Genomic DNA, 27222 nt, shown 5'->3' on the forward strand with positions numbered 1-27222 from the left:
GAACTATATGTCATCTTAGTTAAAGGCAATGCACAGTTTCACAGGAACACAGATCTAACATGTAATTTTTACATTAGGTACTCGCTTTCATCACGATATTCATTCGTTTCCATATTTGTAGAGATAGTGTCAGTACTAGGAAGATTGTGTAGACAGGTTACACTTGAGTGTCAGCATTCAACAAGTCCCTCGTAGTCCTACTGTGGAGTAACTATCCACTGGCCTGTTGCGACATTCGCAAACAACCCTGTTTAGTAACACAGGAGGAGATGGAGGCCATTCACCACAAGGCGTCTGTTCCACCGTTGCTGAGATAAATTCTTATTGGTTATTGTAGTTTAGAAGAGTCTTCAGAAAGATAATCAATTATCATTGGTCACACTTTCAACCTGAAATTTCAAAACCCAAAGGAACATACCATTCCATTCTGTTACAGAATTTATCTTATTATCATAACATGATCTCCAATCTGCAACATACTCTGCGTTGCATGCTCGGGTCTGTGCTTATCATGGGATTCCGAACAGGTTTGACACTTTCAATGATGCTTATAGATTTGGTTGACTGAGTTTTTCCTTAAAAGCAATGCTAACGGAATAGATTCTGACTTCATCTTTCACAACTTTAACGAAGTTTCAGAGAGTCATACAACATGGAAACAGACTCTTTGGTCCAACTAATCTATGCTGATTGTCATCACAAACTAAATTAGTCTCATTTGGCTGGCCCATATCCCTCCAAAAAGTTGTACTCATATTCTTATCAATGTCATAACTGGACAGAATCCAGAAGTTAATCCTGAAATAAGCCTGGATATCAGGAGATACTGCATATTCCAGACTACTCTCAGTTTATCCTTTTATCTTGTCAAGTGCATACTGTCTTGGGCAGAAAAAACATATTTTTCAAAACTTAGAACTCTGTTATATCAATAAAAGGTCAAAAGGGATGAATTTCATTATGTCTGCGATGGAGTCACCACGGACTCGATGGGACCCATGCTGTTTCCTCTCTCTCACATATTGCGCCGATTTGCTCACATAAACCAGAAGTTTACAGATCCTGATATAGTGCGGATGAAAGAACCGAAAGCAATGTCGCTGTATTCATAGATGACACAAAGATATTTGGAAGAATATGTCGTCTTCAGGAGGCGGGAAGGCTGCAGGTGGACTCGGACAGCCGAGGAGAGTGTGCAGAAGTGGCAGATAGCAATGAAAGTGGGAACGCGTGAGGCTGTGGACTTCGGTGGGAAGGGTAGAAGTGTAGGATATGAGTGAATACTCTTGTCAGCTTATCATTCACGTTGACTTCATAATTCGGAAAGCAAATGCAACGCTAGCATTCATTTGGAGATGGCTAGAATAAAATATAGAACATAGAACAGGAGAGGCTTTTTGGCTCTCATTGCGCAGAACTGTTGAGCGAACCTGAAGCTGATCTGTCGTTTAATATTTCATTTTCATCCACATGTCAATCCATTGTCAGTTAAATGACGGTTAAGTAGGTGAGTCTACTGTGTCGATATAAAGTCGCACCACTGACACAAATTCAGTACTCAACTAGTTTGAGAGACAGCTGTTCTTAGATGGACAAGAGCACTCAAAGGTGAGTTTACTCATGCAAGGTATTATTTTCCTTTTGGACTTCAGTGATGGGTCAACAGACGGACCAGCACAGATTAGGAATAGAATATGCTGTTTCATATGAAACATGGGATCGTGTCTTTGAGATTTGTGATTTGAAGTGTATCCAGCCACGATAGAGAGAGTTGTGAGGCATCCTCACCCGAACTATCCCCGATTCGTTGAGGGGCTTTTCTGATTTTTGCCTCAGTCTGCTCTGGCATTTTCCCTGATCTGGGAGGTGATGGAGTTCCAAATCCTCCCATTCCTGCTCTGTACTTACTGACAGTGGTTAACAGGTCGCAAAACTGGACATATTCTTACTGCACAGATTTAACCTGGGAAGTTTCAATCTGGATATTTCAACATACGTAGCCTAATCATTTCATGTCTATATTTTCCTTGATAGTTGTCTACTTTTAACGATAGTAACTATTATCTACTTTTTGACAAATTTCCAGTTTTGAATCTTTATTTTAAAGGTAGATTTGTTTGGATCAGGGTGGATATTTATGTCTCAGGGATGTTACGTCTCAGGTTGAATCAGCTTCAGCTGTGTTCAGGTGCAGCAATATCAGATGTTCTGGGATACGGTGCTCATTCAGTGAGGGAGTACAGGAGGAAAGAGTTCTATTTAATGTCACGGTAACCAACATTTGAAGGTCCCGTGAATATCGGGTCTCAGTCCGTTTGTTATTTCCTGAATACTCATTCACAGGATTTAGGACTTATTGATTTGGTTGATGCTTATTGTCCTTTCCTCTTTTAAACCTGAGGAAGTGGCGATGAGCTTGTTAAATGCACTATGCTATTAGGAAGTGTAATGCAGGTTTTGAACTCAGTGACACTGAAGGAGCAATGTTTATTTCCATGTCAGGTTGTTGTGTGCTTTAGACGTGAATTGCAACCATCTACACCTCCTGCCCATGTCCTTCTAAGTTGAAGTAGGTGTCCAGTTTGGAATGTGTTGTACAGGATATCAGGCAAATTTCTGCAGTGCGTTTTGTAGACAGTGCATGTTGCTGGTGCTGAGTATCGGTGGTGGAAGGCATGCATATTTGTGGAAATGTTGACAACTAAGTCGGCTGCTTTTGCATGAATGGTCGTAAATTGTCAAATATCCGTGGATTCTCAAAACGTGTTACGGGGCACAAAACCATAACATGGATTTCACTGTCCAGATGCTGCCAGATCTACGTTTTTCCTGCAACTTCTGATTCTTTTTTTATTTAGAGATTAGATGTTATACAGTGTGGAAACAAGCCCTACGGCCCATCAACCCAACACCAACCCTCCAAAGTGCAACCCTAAATTTATCCTTTCACCCAACGCTTTCGGGTATTTAGCATGGCCAATTCACCTAAACTGCACATCTTAGGACTGTGGGACGAAACCGAAGAACCCGGAGGAAACCCACGGAGACACGGGGAGAATGTGCAAACTCCGCACAGGCACTGACCCGAGGCGGGAGGGTCAAGCCGGACACCTAGTGCTGTGAGGTATCAGTGCTAACCACTGTGCCATTGTGCTGCTGAGTGGATTTGGAACTGCACCTGTCTGAACAAGTGGGGAATGATCCGTCATTGAGGCTCACGTGTCCCTATTATATGATGGACAGGCTTTGGGGACACAGGGGGTGCAATTCATAGTTGTAACATGACCAATCTCTGCCCTGCTCTTACAGCGACAGTATTTATGCGTTTTATTGAATGAGGATTTGTAAATTGAAATATACCATGATGCATAAGTTAGGGAAGCCCTTGAGTAAAAGTAGAAAACAAAACAACAATTATTACTTCAGTAGTATACGCATTCTGAATACATGAAGGTATTGTATAATGAGAGTGCCTCTGCACTAATAATGATTACTGTTCCTTTTCAAAGCTTATTCACGTTCATAATCTCAGCGGTGACATCCGCACGCTGCAAGTCATATGAATATATAGGTTCTCGTGGCATTCAGTTGCCCTGAGTGAATGCATTGATAAGTTTTCGGGTTGTGATAAAACAACTTTGACTTTCTAAAGGTGAGCTTGACTGAACTGGAGTTGCACAGCGCAATCACAGACTCAGAATAGAATCTTTAGGTCTCTGCTATATGTGTAAGTGTAGCACTGCACAGCAAATCAGTCTTTGGCGTTTAATATTCTGAGCCGTTTCACGTTTTGTCTGTATCAAACTTATCTTTTGTGATCGGCATCTTTTGCTGAAAAGTTTATTTTACGCTTTTCTGAAGCAGAAATATCAAGTCAGCTCAAAGTCAACCTTACACTTTTTAAAGGCCTGTGGCATTACACGAAGAGATTCTGTTAGAGGGGAAAGTGAATACAGTTTTCAGTGGAAACCGAAACAGAATTTGCTGGAAAAACTCAGGAAGTCTGTCAGCATCGATGGAGAGAAATGCGAGATAATGTTTTGCGGTCGGTGACCCTTCTTCCGAACATGTGGTTCTTGGGTAGGCTTTATTCATAGATTGAAAGGATCTCACAAGTTATAGTATTTAAATCGAAGATACAATATTTTCACATTCATGCGAGATGAATACTGTCATGAAATCTCTTTTATCGCTCTGTTTACTTCATGTGGAATGTTTGGATTGTTGACTTTTTCATTAATCTTAGTTATTTGGCTCAGTTGCTTTGTCACACTGACAGCTTGTCAGGCCTCCCAGAGAACATTCCTTTCACCTTTTAATTTAGAAACCATTCATCTGGTCACACTGAGTATTGGAGAGCTGCTGGCTTTCATGGATGGCACTTTGGTTTGTGGGAAAATCCCTGGTGACACAGTCCTCTTATGTTCTAAAATGCTGCTACCTCTCTGCGGTTGTCTGTGCAGGATGTGGAATTAAAATATGCTGTATAACGGCTACAGTCAGAGACTTTTGTGGGCAGGTGTACTGTAAAAACTTAATGTGAATATATTAACTAGTTAGTTATCAGTTCTGCTCAACCATGGTGCAGATTCAGCAAACATACCAATGGAGTTTCGAATTAACTCTTTTTGTCTCCCTACATTTGTAATCTGTAGTCTTCCAAAGCAGTTGTGAAGGACATCTGAAACCGAGTGCACATTGGAGAGTTTGGTGCGTGAGGGATTTCAGACAATCCTTTCTTTTATTAATTGGTCACTCTGCAGCTGAACAGGAGCTGAAAGTTGATTCTCAGAAAGCCATCAAGAGTCAGCTCTGTGAACACTTCCAAACCCCAAAAGCATGAAGTTAAGAAAAAATAACATGGAATCTCAGAGAAATGGGTTAGTGATTGAAGGGCGATTGTTTGTTCACTTGCTTTTTCTTTTAAAATCCAGGAAATATTTTCATACTTTTTCCCTTATGTTTTCTGAAGTTTCAGAACATCAATACTTTTGAGTGAGAGCACTTAGTTTATTCGTTATCAATTACATTAAAAAAAGAAGTTTCATGAAATGACAATGGCAGAACAGGTGATGTGTGGTGACTGTCGGGTGTGCGATTTATGCGATCTATTGTAGAAAGAATAAGTTAATCTTGAAGATATTCTCCTTAGAGTTCATAAATTACTGACCAAGATGAAGACAAAGCGGTGCACCAGTGCGTTTTCAATGTACATTTAATTCTTTTTTTGAGGTGGCAGCCACAGTCTTAAGGCTATGGTCTTCCAATTTGATCAATATTGATGTAAAGTAGGGTGCAGCTGGCATAGCTCTGGGGACCGAAGAGGTGGAGGAGGCACCGCCTTTCCTGTTATTCAGCGAATGTTTGGTTCTTCCACCTTCTTTGGAGGAGTTTGATGGCTGAGGGATAGATGAGCTCACTGATCACTGCACCATAATTGAGTAAGACATTACCTTCTGGAGAAGAATAATGAAACGTAGGAGAAGGAGGCAGTATAGTGATGGGTATTGATTTTTTTTCTGCAGTATTGAACAAGAGTCCAGACTCTTGTCCAGCCATTGAAAGGATTAGGGAAGCTGCTCAGGGAAGAAAAGGAACTTACAATGGAAGGGGGGAGGGTTCATCATTTTGAAGTTGACATTTCAGTACCAAACATGACAAAGTGAGAACTGCAGATGCTGGCTTCCAGAGTCGAGAGTGTGGTGCTGAAAAAAGCATATCGTGTCAACCCTTCCTGTTGGGGAATTTGTGTCCGAAACGACGATTCTCCTGCTCCTCGAAAGCTGCCTGAGCGTCTGTACTTTTCCAGCAGTATACTCTCGATGTAGGTACCAATGACACATTCAGAACAAGGAATAGGTCCTGCACAATTATTCTGAGGAACTTCGTACAAAATTAAGAAGCCAAATTTCAAATGTAACAGTTGTTCACGAAAGTGGAAAACTAAAAATACATGGGGTACGAAAATCGGCCATTGTACAACGGAAAGCTAAGCAGATGAAAAAAAACATTGAAAAGACAAGTGCGAAGACTTTGTGTTTGTTGTGATAAACATTTGCAGTAAAGGAAATTTAACAGTTGCGCAAATACATATGCATGGTTATGGTATAGTTATGCTTACATAGATATGACTGCAGAGTGACCAAATATAGGAGCTGAATATCTCATGAGTCGTCAAACAAAAGTGGAAAGGTGGTAGGGTGGCACTGTTCGAAAAGGAATCATATAAATCCAACACTGATGTAGGATATTGGTCAGGGAAATCATGATGCTGAGTTGACATAGATGTAGATAACAAACATATGAAACACTAATGGAAAGAAATTATTTGGTAGGAGGGTTGTTTATCGGCTGCGATAGAGTATTGCATATGTGAAATAAGGCATGAACACAAATACCAGTGGTGGAGTTTGGTGCAATGAGAATATTTAGAAGATATCTGGATGGGTGCATGAATAGGAAGGGTTTAGAAGGATATGTTTCAGTGCTGGCAAATGGGACTAGATTAATTGAGGCTACCTGTTCAGCACGGAAAGGTTGACCGACGGGCCGGTTTCCATGTTGTACATTTTTGTAATTCATTGATCATGCTGTCTGCTTGTGACTCCACATTCAAGGAACTGTGCATCTGTACCCATAGGTCTCTTGGTTCAACAAAGTTCCCCAGGGCATATTATTTAGTGTATAAGACATGCCCTCGACTTCATTAATAAAATGCAACACCTCACATTTAGCGAAATTAAAATCCATCTGTCATTCTCGGCCCATTGACACATCTGATCAACGTCCCATTTACTGGGAGATAGTCTTCACTCTCCACTGCACCCCTAAATTTGGGTCATCTACCAAATTACAAAACCACCCATCCAACAGAACTATCCTTCCTGCAGCTAATCGCAGCAGAACCCGCCCCATCTCTCACACTGACACAACGGTCTTACTCGCTGTGTGGCAAATGACCCCCTGAAGTCACAATCCTAAACCCTCAATAACCATCAAATGTTGCAGTTCCCAGCATTCCTCGTCATTTTCAGCCTGACTTTCGACCCTTAACACTGTATACTCTTCGCCACCCCCCACCAATCTTTAATGCATCAACGAGCCAATCCCTCAAACCCAGCTTCCAACTGACGTGTCTCTCTCGCCCCGCATCATATGCGAACTGAAGACTTCATGCACACATTGTATATAAACCTGCTCTCTGTATCTCTGAAAATACGAGAAAGCAGAACCAGTGAGACACAAATGTGCATGACCAAGACTTCCACCACAGTCTTGTACAATGATAATAAACTCTGATTAAAAATATACACTGGAGAATGATTGATTAAGAGATCTCTGCCTGAAATGAAGAGCTCCTTCAAGACATACGAATTAAAGACTAGGATGATTGCCATTTCACTCAAGCTTTGGTTTAACTTATTGTTGCTGAAAAATGTGTTGCTGAAAAAGCTCAGCAGGCCAGGCAGCATCCAAGGAGAAGGAGAATCTCCTGCTCCTTGGATGCTGCCTGACCTGCTGCGCTTTTCCAGCAACACATTTTTCAGCTCTGATCTCCAGCATCTGCAGCCCTCACTTTCTCCTAGTTGGTTTTAACGGATTCTTCTTTGGAATTAAAAGCACAATTTCTAAATTTGAGGATAGTTTCGAAGTCGTCAACAGTAAATTATGGGAACTGTTTAAATAAAATGCGCAAAATGGACAAAGAATTGTCAGTTAAGTTCAATACACATAATTTTGTGACTGTATTTTTTTAAAAACGGCATGGAGAACGCCCATTTCAGTTCTGAAAATGTCAAACCAGACTCAAAACATTAACTCTGTTTCTCACTCCATAGATTCTGTAGACTTTTTGAGTTTCTCCAGAATGTATTTGGGGCTGTCCTGCATCCCTCAGTCCAACTGCATTCTCCTCTCCATTTAATTACATTCTGCTTTCCTGCTTCCTTAACGAAATGGAGAATCGACCACTTTGCCATATTTTATTCCATCTGCCAAATATCTGCCTGCCGCGAAATTCTCTCCGTTACTTTGCAAACAGTTTGTGTCCTCTTCCCAATTTACATTGCAAACAATATTTCTGCAGATTTGGCTGTTAAAGACTCTGTTCATTCATTTTGTTACTGCTATAGCTGATAGACAGATGATGATCCATGTTCAATCGCTGCGGCATTCCACGCATTGCAACTTGCCAACTTAGAAGTTATCTGTTCATCCCATCTGTCTGTCACCTATTAGTTCGCTAACTCTCTGTTTCCGCTGATATACAACTCTGTCAGTGTGAACTCTTGTTTCTTTCATCTCGAACAATTTCGACCATTTTTAGTTACCTAAGCACAATACTGTCCTGCTTCCTACGAATTTCAACCTGTCGTTATATCCTCAAAATCGTTTGAACAAATTAAATTTCCTTTCAGAAAACGATGTTGATTAACCTTGCTTATAGTGTGATATTTAAAGGTGCTGTTATTCTTTACTTTCCATATCGCATACGGTTACCTTGAAAGTCCCACATTCTCGACCTAAGCCCTTTCCTGAGATATGGTGACCCCTTTGTTTAACCACGACATACCATCTGTGACCACTGAGAGAGAGGAAACCCAAGATCCTCAGGCATTTTGTGACTTTACTTAATATTTGTGATGTAATGGATTCCACTAGGGTAAGCCACAGGTGAAGATCCAACGGAGTGGAGGGTAGCCATTGTTATCCCATTGTTTAAGGAAGGTCAGAGTGATATGTATGGACTTGTGAGCCTCACATTGGTTACAGAGAAACGATAGGAAAAGATTCTCAGAGTTAGATCTGTACGCATTTCGAAGCAAATTGACTTATGAAGGATAGACTCATTATATTTATGTGGGAAGGTCACACTGCACGAACGTGAACGATTTTTTTAGGTGTTGAGAAAGATAATTGATGAGGGAAAAAAAATTGATGCTGTCGACATGAACTTCAGTAAAAGCTTTGATTGGGTCCCTCATGACAGATTGATACAAAAGCTGGAGTCACATTGTCTCAGGGGTGAACTGGCAAGATAGAAATAGACCTTGCTTACTCGTAAAAGGAAGAGGTAGCTGTGGAATGAATCAAAATTCATTTCAAAATGGTAGGTTCGGAGAAGTGAAATTCCAAATTATTCAGTGGTTCAATATCTGTCATTTGTGATCTACATAAATGATTTGGAGGAAAACATGGCTGGGCAAATTAGTTAGTTTATGGACGACAAGGATTGGTGGTTTTGTGGACAGTGAGGATGACCTTCGGAGGAGACAGCAGGATATCAATCAGTTACTGCATGGGCAGAAAACTGGCAGGTGAAGTTGAGTTGGAAAAAAGTCAGTTGATGCATTAAGGATGGTCAAGTACAGAATAAAATTATATAGTGAATGGAAGAATCATTAGGACAGTTAGTATGGAGAGAGATCTGGGGTCTGGGTCCGCAGATCATGGAAGGCAGCAGCGTACGTAGATAGGTATTTGAAGAAATGCTTTTCGCATGCTTGGCTTCATTGAAAGGGCAGTAAATGCAAGGGTGGAGAGATTATGTTTCAGCTTTAGAGGACTTTGTTTAAGGCCACACTCAGCATATTGTTAACACTTCTGTTCACCTCACGACCAGAAGGATGTCACTGCTATGGAGTGTGTACAGAAAAGGTTTACCAACATGTTGCCTGGCATGGGGGACTTTTTGTCTATGGAGAAAGGCTGTCGAGAATACTGAAATGCAAGTTAATAAATTCGACAGGACTGAGGTTCACAAGAAGGAGGTGTAGCAATTCTGGAAAATCTGAAAATAAATAAGCCCCTGGACTGGATGGGATTTATCCTCGGATTTCCTGGGAAACAGGGAGGAAATTTCATTGACGGGAATAGAGCAAGAAGACTGGAGGATAGCAAATGTTCTCCCCTTTGTCAAGAAGGTTAGTAGAGACAAATCTGTTAATTATAGACCAGCGAACCTTTCCTCGGTTGTGAGGTTATAAGCATCAGGATTTATAATAATCTGAAGAAGAATCCGTTGATTAGGGATAGTCAACATGGTTTTGCGCAGGGGGAGGTCCATTCCGCACAAATCTTATTGAGTTCTATAAGATGATGACCAACGAGTTGGATGAGGGTCAAGACATGATGCGGTGCACATGGAATTCATAAAGGCTTTTGATAAGGTTCCCCACGCTTGGCTATTCCACAAAGTACGGAGGCATGGGATTCAGGGTGATTTTGTGGTTTAGATCAGAGATTGGCTCGCTAAAAGAAGATAGACGGAGGCAGTTGATGGGAAATGTGCTTACTGGGATTCCGTTAGTAGTGGTGTAATGCAAAGATCTGTTTTGGGGACATTGTTGTTTGTTATTTTTACACATAATCTGGATGAGGGCGGACAAGCAGATGATAGTAAATTTGCGGGTGACATTAAGGTCGCTGGAGTTGTGGATAGTGCTCATTCATATTACAAGGTACAGAGGGAGAAAAATAATCCGTAGAGCTGGGCTGCGGAGCTAAATGTAGGTTAACGTGCAAAAGTATGAGGAGGTAACAGGAATAAATTTACTCGACGAATGGTAAGATTCCTGCAAGTGGAGATGAGCAGAGAGATCTCGGTGTCCATGTACCGAGCTCCATGAAAATAGCTATGCAGGTTAATAAATTTGTTTATAAGGCATACGGCTGTTAGCTTTTATTGATTCCTGATGAAGGACTTTTGCCCGATTTCGAAGCTCCTTGGATGCTGCCTGAACTGCTGTGCTCTTCCAGCACCACTAATCCAGAATTGGCATTTATTGGCAGAGGGATTAAGTTTCGTAGCCACGAGGAAATATTGCAGCTGTTCAAAACTCTGGTGTGGCCACATTTCGAATATTGCATACAGTTCTGCTCACCGAATTGGAGGAAAAGTGTTTAAGCTCTGGAGAGGCTTCAGACAAGATTTCCGTGAGTGTTGCCTGGTATGGATGGAAGGTCTTATGTGGAAAGGTTGAGGGACTTGAGGCTGTTTTGGTCAGAGAGAAGAAGGTTGAGAGGTGACTGAATTGAGACATAAGATATAATCAGAGAGGTAGACAGGGTGGAGACTGACAGCCTTTATTCCTCAAATGGCTAGCACGACGGGATAACTTTAATTTGTGGGGCTGTATCGAAGATATCGGACAAGTGTGAGAGATAGTTTATTTCCTGAGAGAGTAGAAAAGGTGTGGAACGCATTGTTTGCAGCAACGGCTGCCCAGCCAGCGATAAGGTCACTTATATGTTCATTTAGAAAACTTACGGATGAATTTGTTATTGTGTAGGGTAGATGTGCTTTACTTTTGTTCCACAGGTCTGTGCAACGAGGGCTGAACGGTCCATGCTGTGCTGCAATTTTCTATGTGTTATGTTCATTATCATGGAGACTGAGTTTGCTTTTTGGGGTGACCTGTCAGATAATAGGACATAAATGGCATAGATCCAATGGTGAGTCAGAGACTTTTTCCCAGGGTGGAGGGGTCAGTTACTAGGGGAAACATGTGTAGCGGGCGTGCATTTTAAAAGAGGCAAGTATTTCACAAAAAGTGATGAGTGCCGAGAGCGCATTCCGAAAGAGTTGGTGGAAGCAGACACAATGGCAGTATTCAAGATGTACCTGGTTGAAAACAAGAGCAGGATCGGAGGTTGAGGGTCATGGTTCCTCGAAGTGAAGACAGTTCATTGGTGACGGACAATATGTGTCAACACAGGCTTGTAGGACCGATAGGCCTATTGCTGTTACTCTTTGTTCTATTTTAGCCAATGATATCATGTTTCCTAACTTGCATAAATCTTTCAATTTTCTATTCTCCTCCTTTTTGTGAGTTGCCCTATTTGCAGATTTCCATCAGTGAAAACAATTCCTGAACCGCAATGATATTGCCACTATTGTACCCATTATCACTGCAGTAACTACATTTAAACCGTTCAGATCTAATCAGTCAGATCCAAGTGAATGTCAGACTTTAAACTCATTTGTTTTCTGTGTAATTGTTCCTTCAGTGAACAAGGTAATTCCCTCCCTTTACCTCTTGATTCTGAATCATTTTGTTTTGTTGTTTTTATCATGAAACTGGATATTTGTTCAAACTCCCTGCGACATCAGTCTTTCCCATTATTCATGGGCAAATCTCACCATCGAAATAATCAACATTTCAGCTAGCTTCTTCATTTAAATAAGTATTAAAGTCCTTGCTTTCAGTTACTTATTTTTTTATTTGTCATTAACATTCATATTCTTGTTCTCTTAATCACTGTTTGTCATTTGTCAGTTTCTATGTTTTTTATCTCCTCATCGATGTTTGCACAGATGATGATCAATTTATTTAGACGAGACTTGAATTTGATATTTAGCCATTAATGGTACGTTCTTCTCTTACAATCTACACCATTGAATAGTTCCTTGATATGAATACCTACAAATTGCCTTAACTGTATCCCACTGTTTATCCAATCTCATACCTCTCAACATTTTTTTCCATCTCCCACTGAGGGAAACGCTGTCATCACCTTCTTGTGCTTGATCTTCTTTCAGTTTCAGGCACTAGCTTGATATCCAAGATTTTCAATTTTACATTGCATATGAAATTCTGGAAAGCTGTGACCAGATTTGTTGAACGAATCATTTACTATATTATTATTGTTGATCCTTTCTGGTTTCATACATACCAGGACGAAAATAGCTTGTTCTCCAGTTGATTCTAGAACGTATTCTTCGAAAAACCCTTATAATTACACCCCATGCATTCAACCGTAAGGCTATAGTTGTCAATTTGATTCCTGCAATCAACATCAAATTTAAAATTGTAATGACTTATTCGATACCTTTCTTACAAAGTCCCACAATTCCTTGGTTTGTGCTCTCCATCTATGCTCTTAAGAAACACAGGAATGAGACCCACCAGACACTTATGTTCCTTTCTCATCAGCACACACAGTCATCCAGAAAACCATTTCTCACTATTTCACTGATATGCGATGGTTTTAAACATGAAACAGTGCAGCAAATAAACTAGCCCTTCAGACCACCAAGGTTGCGCCGACTATGATGCCTTTCTAATTTAATCTAATCTGATTTCACATGTTCTGTGACCCTCCATATCCTGCCTGTTCATGTGTCTGTCTAAATTTCTCTTAACTTCGACATTGCATCTACTTCGAGCACCTCAACTGGCAGCATTTTCCAGGCATGTGCCAGCCTCTGTGTAAAAAAAAAACACAAATGCTTGCCTCTCGTTTCAACTTTCCCTTTTCACATTGAAGCTTATCAAACGAGCTGGCCAAATTCCCTCTGCCTTGTTCGTTTACTTCTTAAACATGAAGGATTCTTGAATACTCAGTTGAATGGTCCCTTCCGTGCCCATTTTGGAACCACTCCTCTGAAACAACTTTCATGTCATACACATTGTTTTGTGACTTTTTATATCAACATTTTAAAAATGCTGCACACATTCAATTTCGGAATTCTATCATTAATCCTATCTTTTTACTGAGGACATACGAGTTTTTTCAGTTTGATTTTTTTCCCTGTATCTTTCCATTTTGATTGCATTGGTTCAATTTCTTCTTTCCTTTTCAACTCGCGATTTACATGTCGTCTTCAGATTTTTTTTTGCATTGTCTAAAGTGACAGAAGATAACGATATAAAATATGTCCACCTGTTCTTTATTTCCTGTTGCTAAACGTACAGTCATACCTTCTGAGGACTCATTGCTCAATGTCAGGTTGAATGCAATGTAATCATTACGACATGAGTTGTTGACTGATTAAACCTGTGGACCGTGAGACAAATAATTTTCATCACAAGAAGGCAATTTATGGAAAAGTATGATATCATTTTACCGTGTTCTTTCCAATAATTGGTTTTAAATTTGAAGCGTCATTAATTTGATCAATCTAGTGCTGGAAGATTCCAATCCACTGACGATGCCTCATGAAGGTGAATTACATTAAACTTTCAGCATTGGATGAATTGTTGGAATTGTATTTTTTGTATTATTTGTACCATTTATTTTGTTCCATCTCAGAATAAGGAAACAGCTAACTTGAAAATTACCCACTCCCTGTCTGAGGCCCACTGGTTTTGCCTATTAGGTTGTCCATCATGAACTTCTGGCTCTTTCTGGGCAGTGTGGCGGTATCTGTTCTGGCTGCAGCCTCAACAGGCACATTTGATTCGAAATTAGATGAAGACTGGAAACATTGGAAATCACAACATGGGAACCAGTACACCAAGGTAAAAGGAGAGTCTGTTATGTTAAGCTCACTCAGAATAGAAATGGTCTGCACACCATTGGCAGAGATTGAGAATATGTAGCTGCAGTCAATGAGAAGTATCTGTTGAGTGAAGTGACATTGAGAAAATATTGATCTTGAAATTCAATGGGTATTCTCCAAGTTTCTAACTTCATTAGATAACTAACCAAACGCAAAGTGAATCAGTAGCGACTTTGTGTATCTTAATTTACTAGGATCCCGCTGCAGTCCTTTTGGATTTACTACAAAAACCAAAAACCTGCCACTAGAAGATTAAGATGCATTCATGGTGTTGAAGAGGCAATTGTCAGTGGGTAACTTGGAGACAGAGGGATGGGGAAGCCGTCTGATCATCCCAAGCGGCCCATTCAATGAAGCGTCTCTTTGCCGACACTGATTTTACTATGCTGTCAACTTAAGGCAGGTCTCTCACACAACAGGTTAAGAAGGTATATACATGCACAGTAATTGCCCATGTATTGGCCTCGGTTTTTTCGCAAGTCCGTGGCTTATTGAATTCCCTGCCTGCCACTGGCTTAATCTTACTTCAGACTGGGACAGGTGGTAGTCGAGAGAACGTATCTATTGTCAACGTCATTCATGACGGTCGATTAAACCATCCTCTTGTTCAGCTATTTTATTCTTAATTCACTTTCAGCATGAATCTCTCAGACTGGCAGCTCGACAGGTTTTGCTACGGGTGCGTTATTTTTAATGGGGTGAGGGGAACCTGATTAATAATTTTCAGATCTGGGTGGGAGGATGGATCCTGATAGCAAAATGTTATTTCAGGTTTCACAAGCGGATTTTTAATGCTTCTGTATAATTTTATAAATGAAAGATGCTGCAGCCTGATTATATTAATCTCTTTATTCAGGATGAGGAGAGCTACAGGAGAATGATATGGGAGGACAATATGAGATACATCGAACAACACAACATCGAACACTCATTGGGAAAACGCACATCTAAAATGGGAATGAACAAATTTGCAGCTCTGGTGTGTACAGGATGTATCGTCTGGGATCTATTTGATGCTGGTCATTGTGAAATTGTGAAGCAATATAATTGTGAAGTTATATTCAGCTACAGGAGCAGCACTTGGACATTTGGTCCTCCAAGCTGACTCACTCATTCAGTACACTCAATGACTGATCTCACTTTACTCCAAATTGTTGATTCCTTCCTTCTCATTCTCGGTTTCCATAACCCGTAACTCCTCTGGAAATCATAAACATCTCTCTCAAATTTGAATATATTCAATGACTCAAGTCTCCATTTCTCTCTGCGGAAGAGAACTCAAATGACTAACAATCCCCTGATTCGATCATTTCTGCTCACTTGCACGATCAGATTCTGTACAACTAAATTGCATTAAACAACACTGGCTGGCTTGAGCTCCCTCTATGGACGGCGGTCACACTATGGATACACCTCTGTGTTGTTGAGTCTTCACAGACGCTGTCCATTATGACCTGTGGAAGCCGGAGTTGCATTCTGTACTGAGGAAGCTGCTCCCTTCGGCAACAATATTCTTTTTGAGTCTGCTGTATCTCTGGCTCCGCCCTATCTGTCGCTGACTGAACTTTATCACACAGCAGTTAAACTAACCTGCATTCCAAACAAATTGAAGTACATGATCCTGCTCTCTGTATTATTGCTCCTCAGGACAGTTGGTCATTTCCCCTATTCTTGGCATCTCAAAACATGTGACTAATGACATCAGCATTACACCAGCATTCCATGAATTGAAAATAAATTAATTGAATTGAATTGGATTGAATTGAACTGAGCTGAACTGAACTGAACTGAACTGAATTGAATTGAATTGAAGCGAATTGAAATTAATGTGATGTGTACTGAGGCACAGTGAAAAGCTTTGTCTTGCGAACAATACAGGCAGATCACAGAGTTAAGTCGCATAGATAAGTAAATAACAGCGACAATGACTACGTCAGGTCTTGGTTCTGTACTCACCTTTCCCATCAAGAAAATCATCCTCTCATCATTAGCCCTGTCAATCTTCCTCGAGTCTTATTTGTTTCAGTATGATCAGCACTCATTCTCCTCAACTTTATTGTGGAGTGGGCCCAGTCTGTCAAAATGTTTCTCTTTGATAACCCTCTTCTTCGTAGGAATAGTTTTAATTAACATGCTTCAAATTTCCTTCCAAATATTCCTCCGTAACGAGTGAAATCAATGCTCATCACAGTGCCTTCTGTGTTTGTCCAATCGCAACAAGACGTCCCCACTTTGATACTGTCTTTGCTCTGCATTAAAGACAAATATTTGTTTTGCCTCTTTAATAACTTGCTGGATCTATGTGCACACAAATGTTAATAAGTGAACAAAGAGACAAAACGTTTTTTTACCACAGGAAAGCCGATATATTGTGTGCACTTGGAATTTTAAAAGACATGTCATGCAGTGCCACATCAGCTGTTGCTAAACAAAATAACAGCTTATGGTTTACTGCGTAACATATTGGCATTGGTAAAGGATTTGTTCGCTAAAAAGAAACAGAGAATGGGATGGTAGAAAGTGAAGACAGAAATAATCCTATTTTTCTTCTGAGATGGAGGGGAACAACTGCACCAAAGATTGTCTAGCGAGTAAAGACTAATCAGGTTGGGACTTTACTGAATGGGGTTTATAAGAATGACAGGCGATCCCTTTGAAATTTATATGTTCTCACTGGGTTTGACAGGGTGAGTGCACAGATGATGTTGACGCGAATGAGAGAGGCTCGGAATTGACATCATCTAATCACAACAACAGCGTTTTGAAATCGAGATGTGGAGGAAATCCTTCTGTCTGAAGCCTGAATGTCTTTGCAGGAAGATAGGATAGTGAAGAAAGCCTTTGTTATGCCCGCCTATATTTGTCATGTTATTGAATACAGGTGTTGGGATGTCATGTTGCTGTTGTGAGGACATTGGTTAGGCCACTGTTGGTATATTGCGTGCAAGTCTGGTCTCAATCCACTCGGAAAGATGTTGTGAAACTTGAAAGGGTTCAGAAAAGATTTATCAGTATTTTGGCAGGACTGAGGATTTGAGCGATAGGGAGAGGCTGAACAAGTTGAGGTTTTGTTCTCTGCAGCGTAAGAGGGTAAGGAGTGACCTTATGCAGGTTTACAAAATTATGAGGTGCATGCATAGGATAATTAGACAATTTATTTCTTTCCCCTGGGATCGGGAATCCAGAACGAGAGGGCATAGGATGAGGGTGAGAGGGAAATGATTTAAAGAGACTTCAGGGGCAACGTTTTCACACAGTGGGTGGTACATGGATGGATCAAGCTTCCAGACCATGTGGTGGAGGCTGGCACAATTGCAACATTTGAAGGGCATTTGCAATGGGTATATGAATAGGAAGGTTTTGGAGTGATACGGGTTGGGTGTTGGCAGGGGTGACGAGATTGGGTTGGGATACCTGGTCAGCATGGACAGGTTGGACCGAAGGGTTTGTTTCCATACTATACATCTCTTTGACACTCGGCCTCTCTGTATGCCTAATCTGAGATAGATTCTTGAGCGGTAGGGGAATCAAGTGTTACAATGAAAATGAAGGAACGGGAAAATGGGCAATTTTGGGTCAATCATAATGGAATGATGGAGCAAAGTGGAGGGCCACTAGTCTACTCATGTTGCTATTTCTTATGTTCTTATGGGTGAGGAAACAATTGCGCAAACTGAGTAAGACAGCCTGTCAACGGCATTGAAAGGAGTCCTTAGGTAAGGATAAACACCCCAGTAGGTGGTGACACCAATGAACATGCAGTACAGGTGGAGAGCCTGGGAAATGGAATGGAATATTTGCAGATAGCAGAGTGTGAGGAGATGTAGTTCAACGTAACTGTGGGAGTCAGTAGATGGTCTAGCCCTTAAATGGAAACATTAAAATCAAGAAAGGAAAGGTAGATTTTCAGAGATTCCAGGTGAAGTTGGGACAAGGGTGGAAATTCGAAGTAAAATTGATTACTATTTCTAATTCTGGGTGAGAGTAGGAAGCAACAATCAATGGATCAGAGACAGAAGTTTGACAGGGGTCAGAGTAGGAGTGGAACAAGGCGTGCTCCATATCGCCTGCAAAAAGGCAGGTGCAAATCGGACTTTTGCATGGACCTCGGGCCTAGCTTATTACTCAGAGGATGGGACATATTCAATCCCCTTTCAAACCGACATGTGCCCCTCCCTACTAATCAAAAAGAGACACCAGATGATTCAATACCAGTCTGCAATCTCAGTTTGACATGCAGACATCCACAGTTCCGGATGATAAGTTATGTGATGATGGATAGCATCAAATCTGGTCATTTTCTAACCATTCCAACCCAGTATCTTCATGAAAATGAACAATCTGAGTTTCGCATCTAAATCTAATGGTGCAAGGGCCATGAGGCCAACTCAAGGCCAACGTGTTATCTGGAAATCAGGTCAGGCAAGTGATGAAATTTGAAATCCTCCTGATTGGGAAGGTTCTTCTCAAACACCAATAAATCCCACCAATCTGAGGTGACTTAACCTATCCTTCCATGATGAAATTGACCTGTCAGGTTTTAATGATCAGAGACGACAATCGAACTGATTCTTGCAAAATGAAACACATGTATAATGCTCTTGCCATTTTGGTAATTGAAAGATCGAGCAGAGATATTTGAGCTGCTGGAGGTTTCTCACACAGCTTTATATTGGATTGGGACGGAATGGACGGCCACTTATTTGCCTGCTGCTCATTTATTCAGTCAAAGATTAAACACGAGGAGCGAGTGCCCTCATTGCTTTCCCCGCACTTCATGCTCATGTCTGCGAATATGTAGAATGTAGCTCTCTTACGTTATTGACACTTCTCCTACATAATCACCACTAAAAGTCAATCATTTCACCAATGTGTTTGAATTTTCAGACCAATGAAGAGTTCAATAAGCTCATGAATGGATTTCCCCGAATCGAAGCTGTTAACATGACTGGAATTGAAACTGATGAAAGAAATAAAAGTAGTGAATCTGAAGAAAGTCACATCCAATTGAGAACTGCAACTGTTGACTGGCGGAGAGAAGGATTAGTTACTCCAGTGAAAAACCAGGTAAAAATCAGAAAAAGCTCTCAAGTTTATTAAGTGCAGACATTAACTTCTCAACAGGATTGGGCGTTATGATCAGCTTGTAGGAATTGTTAGGAAAGGCTACGTTTCAGTAGATCATTTTTAATCTAAATTGCTTCTCCTGCTTTATTGTTGCATTTGTTTCCTGGTATTGGCTATGGTCAGGCAAGGGAGCATGGTACATGTATCAATTGTAATATTCGTGCTTTTACTCATAATATCTAGAGAATTTTTACTTCAAAATCAAATTCAATGGTTAGATTAAATTGTAAAATTGAAGTCTACCAGTACAATTCCGATGTAATAAATATAAGTTCAGATGTAAATTGGCACAACTCAACATTGGTAATGTTGCAAGCTGCAGTGCCAAGCTTCCTTGTGATACCATGTCCAGTCTTATTCAAAGAATATTCGATCAAATGCTTGATACCCCATTTACAGTTCACTTCTGTTGGGCCTTGTACCTCTCTCAATCATTCTTTCCAACTGGGCAAGGCTGATCGACAGGAGATCAGGCAGCATCCGAGGACATTTTGCTGAAGCTCCTCGGATGCTGCCTGAACTGCTGTGCTCATCCAGCACCATTGATCCAGAATCTGGTTTCCAGCATCTGTAGTCATTGTTTTTACCTTAATCGACAGGAGAGCAGATCCTGCTGGTAAGCATATGAAGTATTGTGTACAATTGGGAGTTGTAAAAGATCGGATTATACTGTGATTCACTAGGTGTCAGTTGCATTGAATGTTTGGGAGGGATACCACCACGAGGCTCAGTGAGATTTCTCACTATCGTTATCATAACCATCTCATTAGCTACGTCAATGCAGCTATAACATCCGCTCCGAGTCTAATCTTCACACAAATTCTTCCCGAAACAATTCAATATAATCCTGATTAGCGCCCGATATCCTGGGAGCTGAGCCATCATGAAAAGGCTGCTGTGAACCCACATGAGCACGAGCATGGTAACCTTGCCCTGCTCAGATAGGAATGCTTTCGAACATGCCAGAGAATGGGACAGAAAAACAACTAACATTGCCATAAGAATGCTATGTGTCAGAATCTCTGTGACCACTCACCTTCTCCCTCCGACTCACTCTATCCCAGCCCCAGAACCCCCTCCTACCCAGATTCATGCTGTCACTGACGTCTTCCTCATCTTCAAAATCAACATCGCATCGGCATTGCCACTTCACTACCTCGGAATACCTCCCGCATGTACCAACACCAACAGCCATGCAAAACTTAAATCTCTCACCCAATCCTTCCCTTTCTGCCATTCCAGGAGATGAGAGAACACTGGAGGACAGAAAGCTCTTGGATTGGTGGAGAGGTGTCTGACAACAGATTCCTCAACATGTGAGGAGTGATTCCTGTTTCTCACAAGAAAACATGATACACTCACATTCCACTGAGCGAGTAAATACCACTCATCACTCCTTTGTTAGCACTCTGTCAGTCTCATTAATTCTTCAGTGTGTCTTTGCATTGGTCCCACAAACTTCTGTCTCTCGTGTTCTGTCGGTTCCGTCAGCATCTACTCTCGCTCCGCAGGGAAAGAAGACACCTCCTCGTTCTCTGAGCATGAAAGTATTGCGGCCTCAGAGGAAATATCAGTAAGGCTGCGTCCAGCACACACCACCAGCTCCCTGGGAATGTGAGCTATTGAGGGTGTGGGAGCACAGTTTGGTAAGCCCCTCACTGTGTCATTTCCCACAGCACTCGGAGGGCTGCCAGCGACCCGGTGCGGACAGAAGAGACCGTGTTGTCGTCAAACATCTACATGTACCAGGGAACAGCAGATGCAGCAGACAGGGATGTACACTTGAAAGACGACAGGGATGCAGATATACTGTTTGGACCCAGATATCCCAATCAATGGATCATCTAACCTCCATGGAGAAGCAGACCCAGCACCCTCAGCGTCTGCTGGCCATGGCCACAAAGCTGAACCCCAACGCCCACTGCTCCACAGGCCTGTAGTCGAGGTGCCACTTTCTAATCACAAGTAATAGGGGCAGTGCCCTGCTGGAGGAGGAAGCACACACAGGTCTCTCCGAAGACCCAGACTCAAGACAACATAGAAGTGGCTGAGCATCCACCTGCAAACTGCCGCCCAGTTCTGCTCAGCATTGTCAGAGCTCCCTCATCCCCGCCAGACAGAAATGCTGCGAGGCTGACTGAACAAACCACTGCAGGGCTAACAGGGAGCAACAAGGAGTCCGATCCTTCCTGCCTAACCCAGTAACCGGAATTCATTAAATCTGAGACAATGAAGGAAAGGGGGGTTTAGTGGCAAGCGTGACAAACCTTGTAAGTTATTTGATCCTTTTCGATAAGTGGTATCAGCTTGAACTTCCACTTGGCTGTTTCTCTCTCGGTGGAGAGAAGGCTTAATATAACTGCAGCACCATGATGCCGAACGACATGGTCACATAGGATCAATGTGTGTACTGGCAGCCTGGTGTCGCATGTGGAAGGAAGAGGAACAAGGTTTGCAGAGGTAAGGCTGTGCTGCTAACACCGTCACACCTCATCCAACAACTTTATGGAATCCCTTCCCATCCAAGATTCATTTTATTCACCATTGCATATAGTGTTATCACCCATCCTCGCTCACAACTGCAATCTCCCAGACCTCTCAACGCACAGCCCTCAGAGGTGAAGAATTGCAAACTCTTCTTCCTGTGACAAAAGTTCCCAATCCCCGAACTGGTCACTTTGTAGCCAAAGGACTGTTGAAACCAAGTCTCTGGATTGCAGACGCAAATACAACTCCCCACCTCACCCCCCCCCCCCCCCCCCCCCCCACCGCCCCCGCACCACACTATGGTCGATCCCTGGACTGGGGACCAGAAAATGCCAGATGCCAAAGTTCATGGGCAAGGCCCATACAACAGGAGCCTGTGCATCTTGCCCTGAGAGGCTATTTGGTCTGATTGAACACCATGGTCGTTTGTAACAAATCGGAAACAGCGTTCATCCTATCCCTCTCTGAGAGCCATGCCATGTCCCCCAGATAGCCAATGCATTTTGTGAATTTGTCAAGAGGTGAAATTGAACAATGAGACAGGTTTTGCTAGTAAGGAGACTTTTCATCATCAAATAATCCTCTTACATGTCAATGCTTCAAGTTGTTAGTCACTGCTGTAGAAATCAGATCAGTCCTCCTGGGAATAACCCTAAGGACGCTGCTTGGCCCAAACACTGTCCCCGCCAAGCACTCAGCTCCAGTGTGGACCAGCTAGCGAAAAATCCTCCGACATCTTCAAACTCTTTCTTCTACAAGCTGAATACCCAACCTGCTTCATGAAGTCCACCATCATCTTCGTAAGTGAGGAAACAAAACTCATACATTGTTCCTTAATGAGGACCGACGAGTGGCCTAAGCACAATAATCATGAAGTGCTTCGAGAAGCTGGTGAGGGTCCACATCAACTCCATTCTCCCAGCCTGCCTCGGTCACTTAAAATTTGCCTTTTAAAGTAACAGGTCCACAGTGGGTGAAATACCTCTCGCCCTGCACCCCTTGAACATCTGGACAAGGACACTTTTGTTAGACTCCTGCTCATTGACTAACCCTCTGCCTTCAACACTCTTATCCTCTCCACATTGAACTCAAAACCCTATGACATTGGTCATGATTCTATCCTCTGCAACTGGATCCGCAGCTGTCTGACCCACAGATACCAATCATTGAAGATAGGCAACTGCACCTTCTCCCGAATAACCTTCACCACTTGCGTCCCCCAATAATGAGTGCTCAACCAGTTCCTGTACTCCCTTCACACCCACGAATTCCGAACGAACACCATCTAGACATTCACTGACGACAGCACTGTAACAGGAGGGGAATTTGACAACGATGAATGAAAAGACAGAAGGGAGATAGAGGAATCATTGACGTGGCGCAAGAGAATAGCTTTTCTCTCTCTCTCAATTTCGGTAAAATTAAAGAACACATAATTGACTTCAGAAGGAAAGGAGAACAACACGCTTCCATCTCCATCAATGGGAATGAGGTTGAGAGAATGGAAAATGTCAAATTTCATAGACTGACCATAATGGATAATCTTTCCGGGAATTACCATGTGTTTGTATCGTTGGAAAATATACAACAACGCCTCTTCTTCCTCAGAGAGCTCAGGAATTTTGGCATGTGCACAAGGACCCTCACTAACTTCGACAGTTGCACCTTTGAGCGCATACTGTCTGGGTCCGGAAGGCCATGTATGGCAACTGGGAAGCTCAGGATCATAACAAACTACTGAAGGTTGTGTGCGCAGCCCAGGCCATTATGGAATTGAACACTCTGTCAATGAACACCACTTACACATCTCGCTGTCACGAAGTGGCAGGCAACATCACCAAGGACCTAACTCACCCCGGTAATGTACTCCTTACATGCATTCCGTCAGGTAGAAGACACTGAAGCTTGAACACATCCACCAGCAGGTGCAGGAACAGCTTTTCCTCAGCTGTTATTAGACGGTTATGGGACTCTCTTGTTCAAATCATACTGATCTTGCTGACATTGAATTTGCCTTGTGCCCACTCTCTGCAATGTACCATTTTCCAAGTATTTTTTGATCTCTTCATCCTCGCATACTATCATGTACCTATATTGCTCATAAACAATTTTTTTTCACTGTTGTTCGCGACACGTGACAATACATAAATCAAATCAAATCCGAATCTAGGCACACCGATATTCACAGATTCTGTGTAATTCTGAGAAACTTGAACAAACATTTAGACTAAGAACATTAGTGTGAGACTGTTCCATATGAATGTAGATGCAAACTGGATATCGTTTTTAGATCAGTATGATTTAATGTGGTTATATTTCTGTCAACACTAGGGTCAATGTCCTTCTTCCTGGGCTTTCAGTGCAACTGGTGGCATAGAAGGACAGTGGGCAAAAAGGCATGGAAAACTGGTTTCTCTCAGTGAACAGAATCTGATTGATTGTATGCAAGGACCTACAGATTGCTCTGTTTCAAACGCATTGATCGCCTTTGATCTAGTGATTCTACTTCAAGGCATCAACTCTGCTGAAACTTACCCTTACATAGGAAAGGTAAATCTCCAAGACTTCTAGTAAGATTGTGGTGGAGTCGGGATTCATTCTCATTTCGTTTTATTTAATTTCTTCTCTCCTGTCTGCGTTCGCTTGTAAGTTTTCTTGGAGTTTATTTTAATTACCTCTTGGTGAAGAGCAGCGAAACCTGTGAGTGTGTCGAGCAGCATGGAGTCACAACGGAGATAGCCGAGAGAGTTTGGGCTCCTCATGGCTCCTGTCCTGACGCTAATTCATGGCTGCTCAGGCGGCGATGAGTCTAGGTCCCTGGCAGTGCCCATATCCAGTACAGTTTCGTGCAGGCAACAGATGAGCTCTGTTTTAGTTCATGGCAATATCTGAATCTATCATAGATTCAAAAAATTAGCTGTGCAGGTGAGTCTGGGATTTTGGCAGCATGAGCATCCAGCTCAGATTCATGGAGGTAGGGTGCAAGTGGGTCAGTTTTCTGTCAGTGTCTGTATCCAGCAGAGGTTCAAGGAGGCAAAGCGGAAGTGAATTTTGTTTCCTATCAGTATATGTATCCAGCTCAGATTCATGGAGGCAGAAAAGGTGAGTTTGGTTTCCTGTCATTACTGCATCCATCATCGATTAATTGAAGCAGAGTGAAGATTAGTTTGGGTTCTGTCAGTATCGCTATCCAGCACAGATTCATGGAGAGAGGGGAAAGGTTTTTTCGGGTTCCTGTCATGATCTGTATCAAGCACAGATTCATGGAGATTGGGAGAAGATGAGTTTGGGTTCCTGTCAGTGCACGGCGCCATCACAGATTCATGAAGGCAGCAATGGAGCTCAACCCCAGTACAAGATCCGGCAGCAACTGCAGTCACTGCATTAATAAGCGATATCTAAAGCAGCCTCGTGGTAACAACAGAATCGAGTTTGTACCAATGTCATACCCAGCAGCATCAGTGGCATCTACTTTGGTGAGGTCCATCAAGGCCTCTTTGTGACTGAGGCATCAACGGAGTCAAGATGCTGCCAAAGATTGGGTGACTTTCATTCCGACGGTGAGAGAGAAGGGGACACATGCCTGACCAGCATGTCCATGATGGAGCACTTCGCAAGGACTATATATTCAGCACTCCCAGTCATCTCAACCTTATCTTGGAATGCTCTCCTACATCTTGACACAACACCTCGTACCCTCAGACAATCTGTATGAGGAGTTAAGAGTACTTCCATTTCTGAGAATTAATGCTCACCATTCCACAGTTCAAAGATGTGGAGGTTAGGGGATTGTCTAGATAGAAGAATACAGCGCAGTACAGGCCCTTTGGCCCTCGATGTTGCGCCGATCCAAGCCCACCTAACCTAGACTAACCCACTATCCTCCATGTACCTATCCAATGCCCGCTTAAATGCCCATAAAGAGGGAGATTCCACCACTGCTACTGGCAGGGCATTCCATGAACTTACGACTCGCTGAGTGAAGAACCTACCCCTAACTTCAGTCCTATATCTACCCCCCCTTAATTTAAAGCTATGCCCCCTTGTAATACCCGACTCCATACGCGGGAAAAGGTTCACACTGTCAACCCTATCTAACCCCCTAATCATCTTGTACACCTCAATCAAGTCACCCCTAAACCTTCTTTTCTCTAATGAAAACAGTCTATGTTCAGCTAACCATAGTGCGCAGGGAATTATAGGTTAGGTGTGTAAGCCATGGGAGACGCAGGGTTACAGGGATAAGGTAGGGCCGAATGGGAACTTTCTACACTCTGTGGATTCTCTGATACTGTGAGTTAGCATGTGGATGTGACGTTCAGCTGAATCAACGGAACATTCAGCATGTTCTGTCCTTCAGACGGGGACGTGCACCATCCACTATAACAGTTCACATACTAACACAGCGAAGGACAGATCTGAAGAGTCAGGAAAAAAGGTAATTATTTTAGTCTGTCTGCTTCTCCCATATGACCCATCGGGCTGGTCAGTCACTCTAATATAAGCTGCAATTTTACATGAAAAGGAACAACTTACGTTTGGAGTATGAGCTATAAGAAGTTATAAACGTTTGATGAGAAATCTTCGAATTCTGTGTTCATGTCGTTGGTAGGTCTGTGTGTAAATATGGTCCTTTGTTAAGAGAGGTGTTTACTCTTTAGGAATGTCATTTACAATGCAACGTGCTGGGTTGACATTTGGCATATTGTGTGTAATTAAGAAACTTGGCTTGAATCTTTCCTCAGGAGACTTTTTGTGTAAGTTGCTTTACGGTTGATGCTGTTCCTCCCGAAGCCGTTGTTGTCTTTCTACACGTCACACTTGCCCCGAGTATTGGATTTGATTGGGGTCAGCCTCTTGCTTGCAAATTCCAGCTCTTTGTCTCAATGTCACACAGTTTCACCTTGTTCTTCAGTTCATTCTTCAAGTTCTTACCCCAGCTCTTCCACACTCTCATGTCTGGACTCATTGTAGATGACTTGCGCGTTATTATTCAGGACAGCTGTTGCTTTTGTTTTTGGTTTGTGTCAACACTGAATAGTTGTTCCTGTGGTAATCTGAGGCCACGCAGCGTTTAAGTTCATTGTAAGCCCATCCACTCTGCTCTCCAAAATCCAGCGTTGCATTGGCCAAAAAACAACTGAATGAAAGAAGCACTCTCTTCATGTGACAGGCGTACATGGTCTGGTGACTGGGCATCACTCTAAACTAAACCTATTCTCTGGCTATGTTTTATGGAGGTGATGGCCTCTCACTCACTGGCTGGCGAGTCAACATTAACAGAGTCTCCTCTTTTCATGAAGCCCCAATGTACGTATTATCAC

At 42.2% G+C, this 27222-nt stretch overlaps 1 protein-coding gene across 5 annotated transcripts; it reads left to right on the forward strand.

Annotated features, from left to right (window-relative positions):
• The first annotated feature begins 1516 nt into the window (after positions 1-1516).
• LOC148142430 (procathepsin L-like) lies at positions 1517-19399 on the forward strand. Of its 5 annotated transcripts, none has more exons than XM_087976626.1 (4): positions 1517-1608; positions 14035-14243; positions 15141-15263; positions 19172-19399. In XM_087976626.1, the coding sequence occupies exons 2-4, from the start codon at positions 14112-14114 to the stop codon at positions 19382-19384; spliced, it is 468 nt and encodes a 155-aa protein (XP_087832752.1). In that variant the 5' UTR covers positions 1517-1608; positions 14035-14111; the 3' UTR covers positions 19385-19399. The 5 variants fall into 5 exon arrangements, with proteins under 5 accessions (XP_087832752.1, XP_087832750.1, XP_087832747.1 ...); XM_087976624.1 differs by having other exon boundaries at positions 14102-14243; XM_087976621.1 differs by lacking the exon at positions 1517-1608 and adding an exon at positions 4051-4069 and having other exon boundaries at positions 14102-14243.
• The last annotated feature ends 7823 nt before the right edge of the window (positions 19400-27222 follow it).

The sequence above is a fragment of the Chiloscyllium plagiosum genome, unplaced genomic scaffold (assembly GCF_037043375.1).
Source record: "Chiloscyllium plagiosum isolate Xiang-an unplaced genomic scaffold, Cpla_swu_hap1 HiC_scaffold_29, whole genome shotgun sequence".
Classification (NCBI taxonomy): domain Eukaryota; kingdom Metazoa; phylum Chordata; class Chondrichthyes; order Orectolobiformes; family Hemiscylliidae; genus Chiloscyllium; species Chiloscyllium plagiosum.

What these genes read in the sequence shown, in the direction of transcription:
- LOC148142430 (XM_087976622.1), top strand. Translation starts at nt 4,840, where the DNA reads ATGAAGTTAAGAAAAAATAACATGGAATCTCAGAGAAATGG. An exon ending in ATGGGAACCAGTACACCAAG is followed by an intron (nt 14,244 to 15,140) that starts GTAAAAGGAGAG and finishes CTCTTTATTCAG; the next exon opens with GATGAGGAGAGCTACAGGAG. An exon ending in TGAACAAATTTGCAGCTCTG is followed by an intron (nt 15,264 to 19,171) that starts GTGTGTACAGGA and finishes TTGAATTTTCAG; the next exon opens with ACCAATGAAGAGTTCAATAA.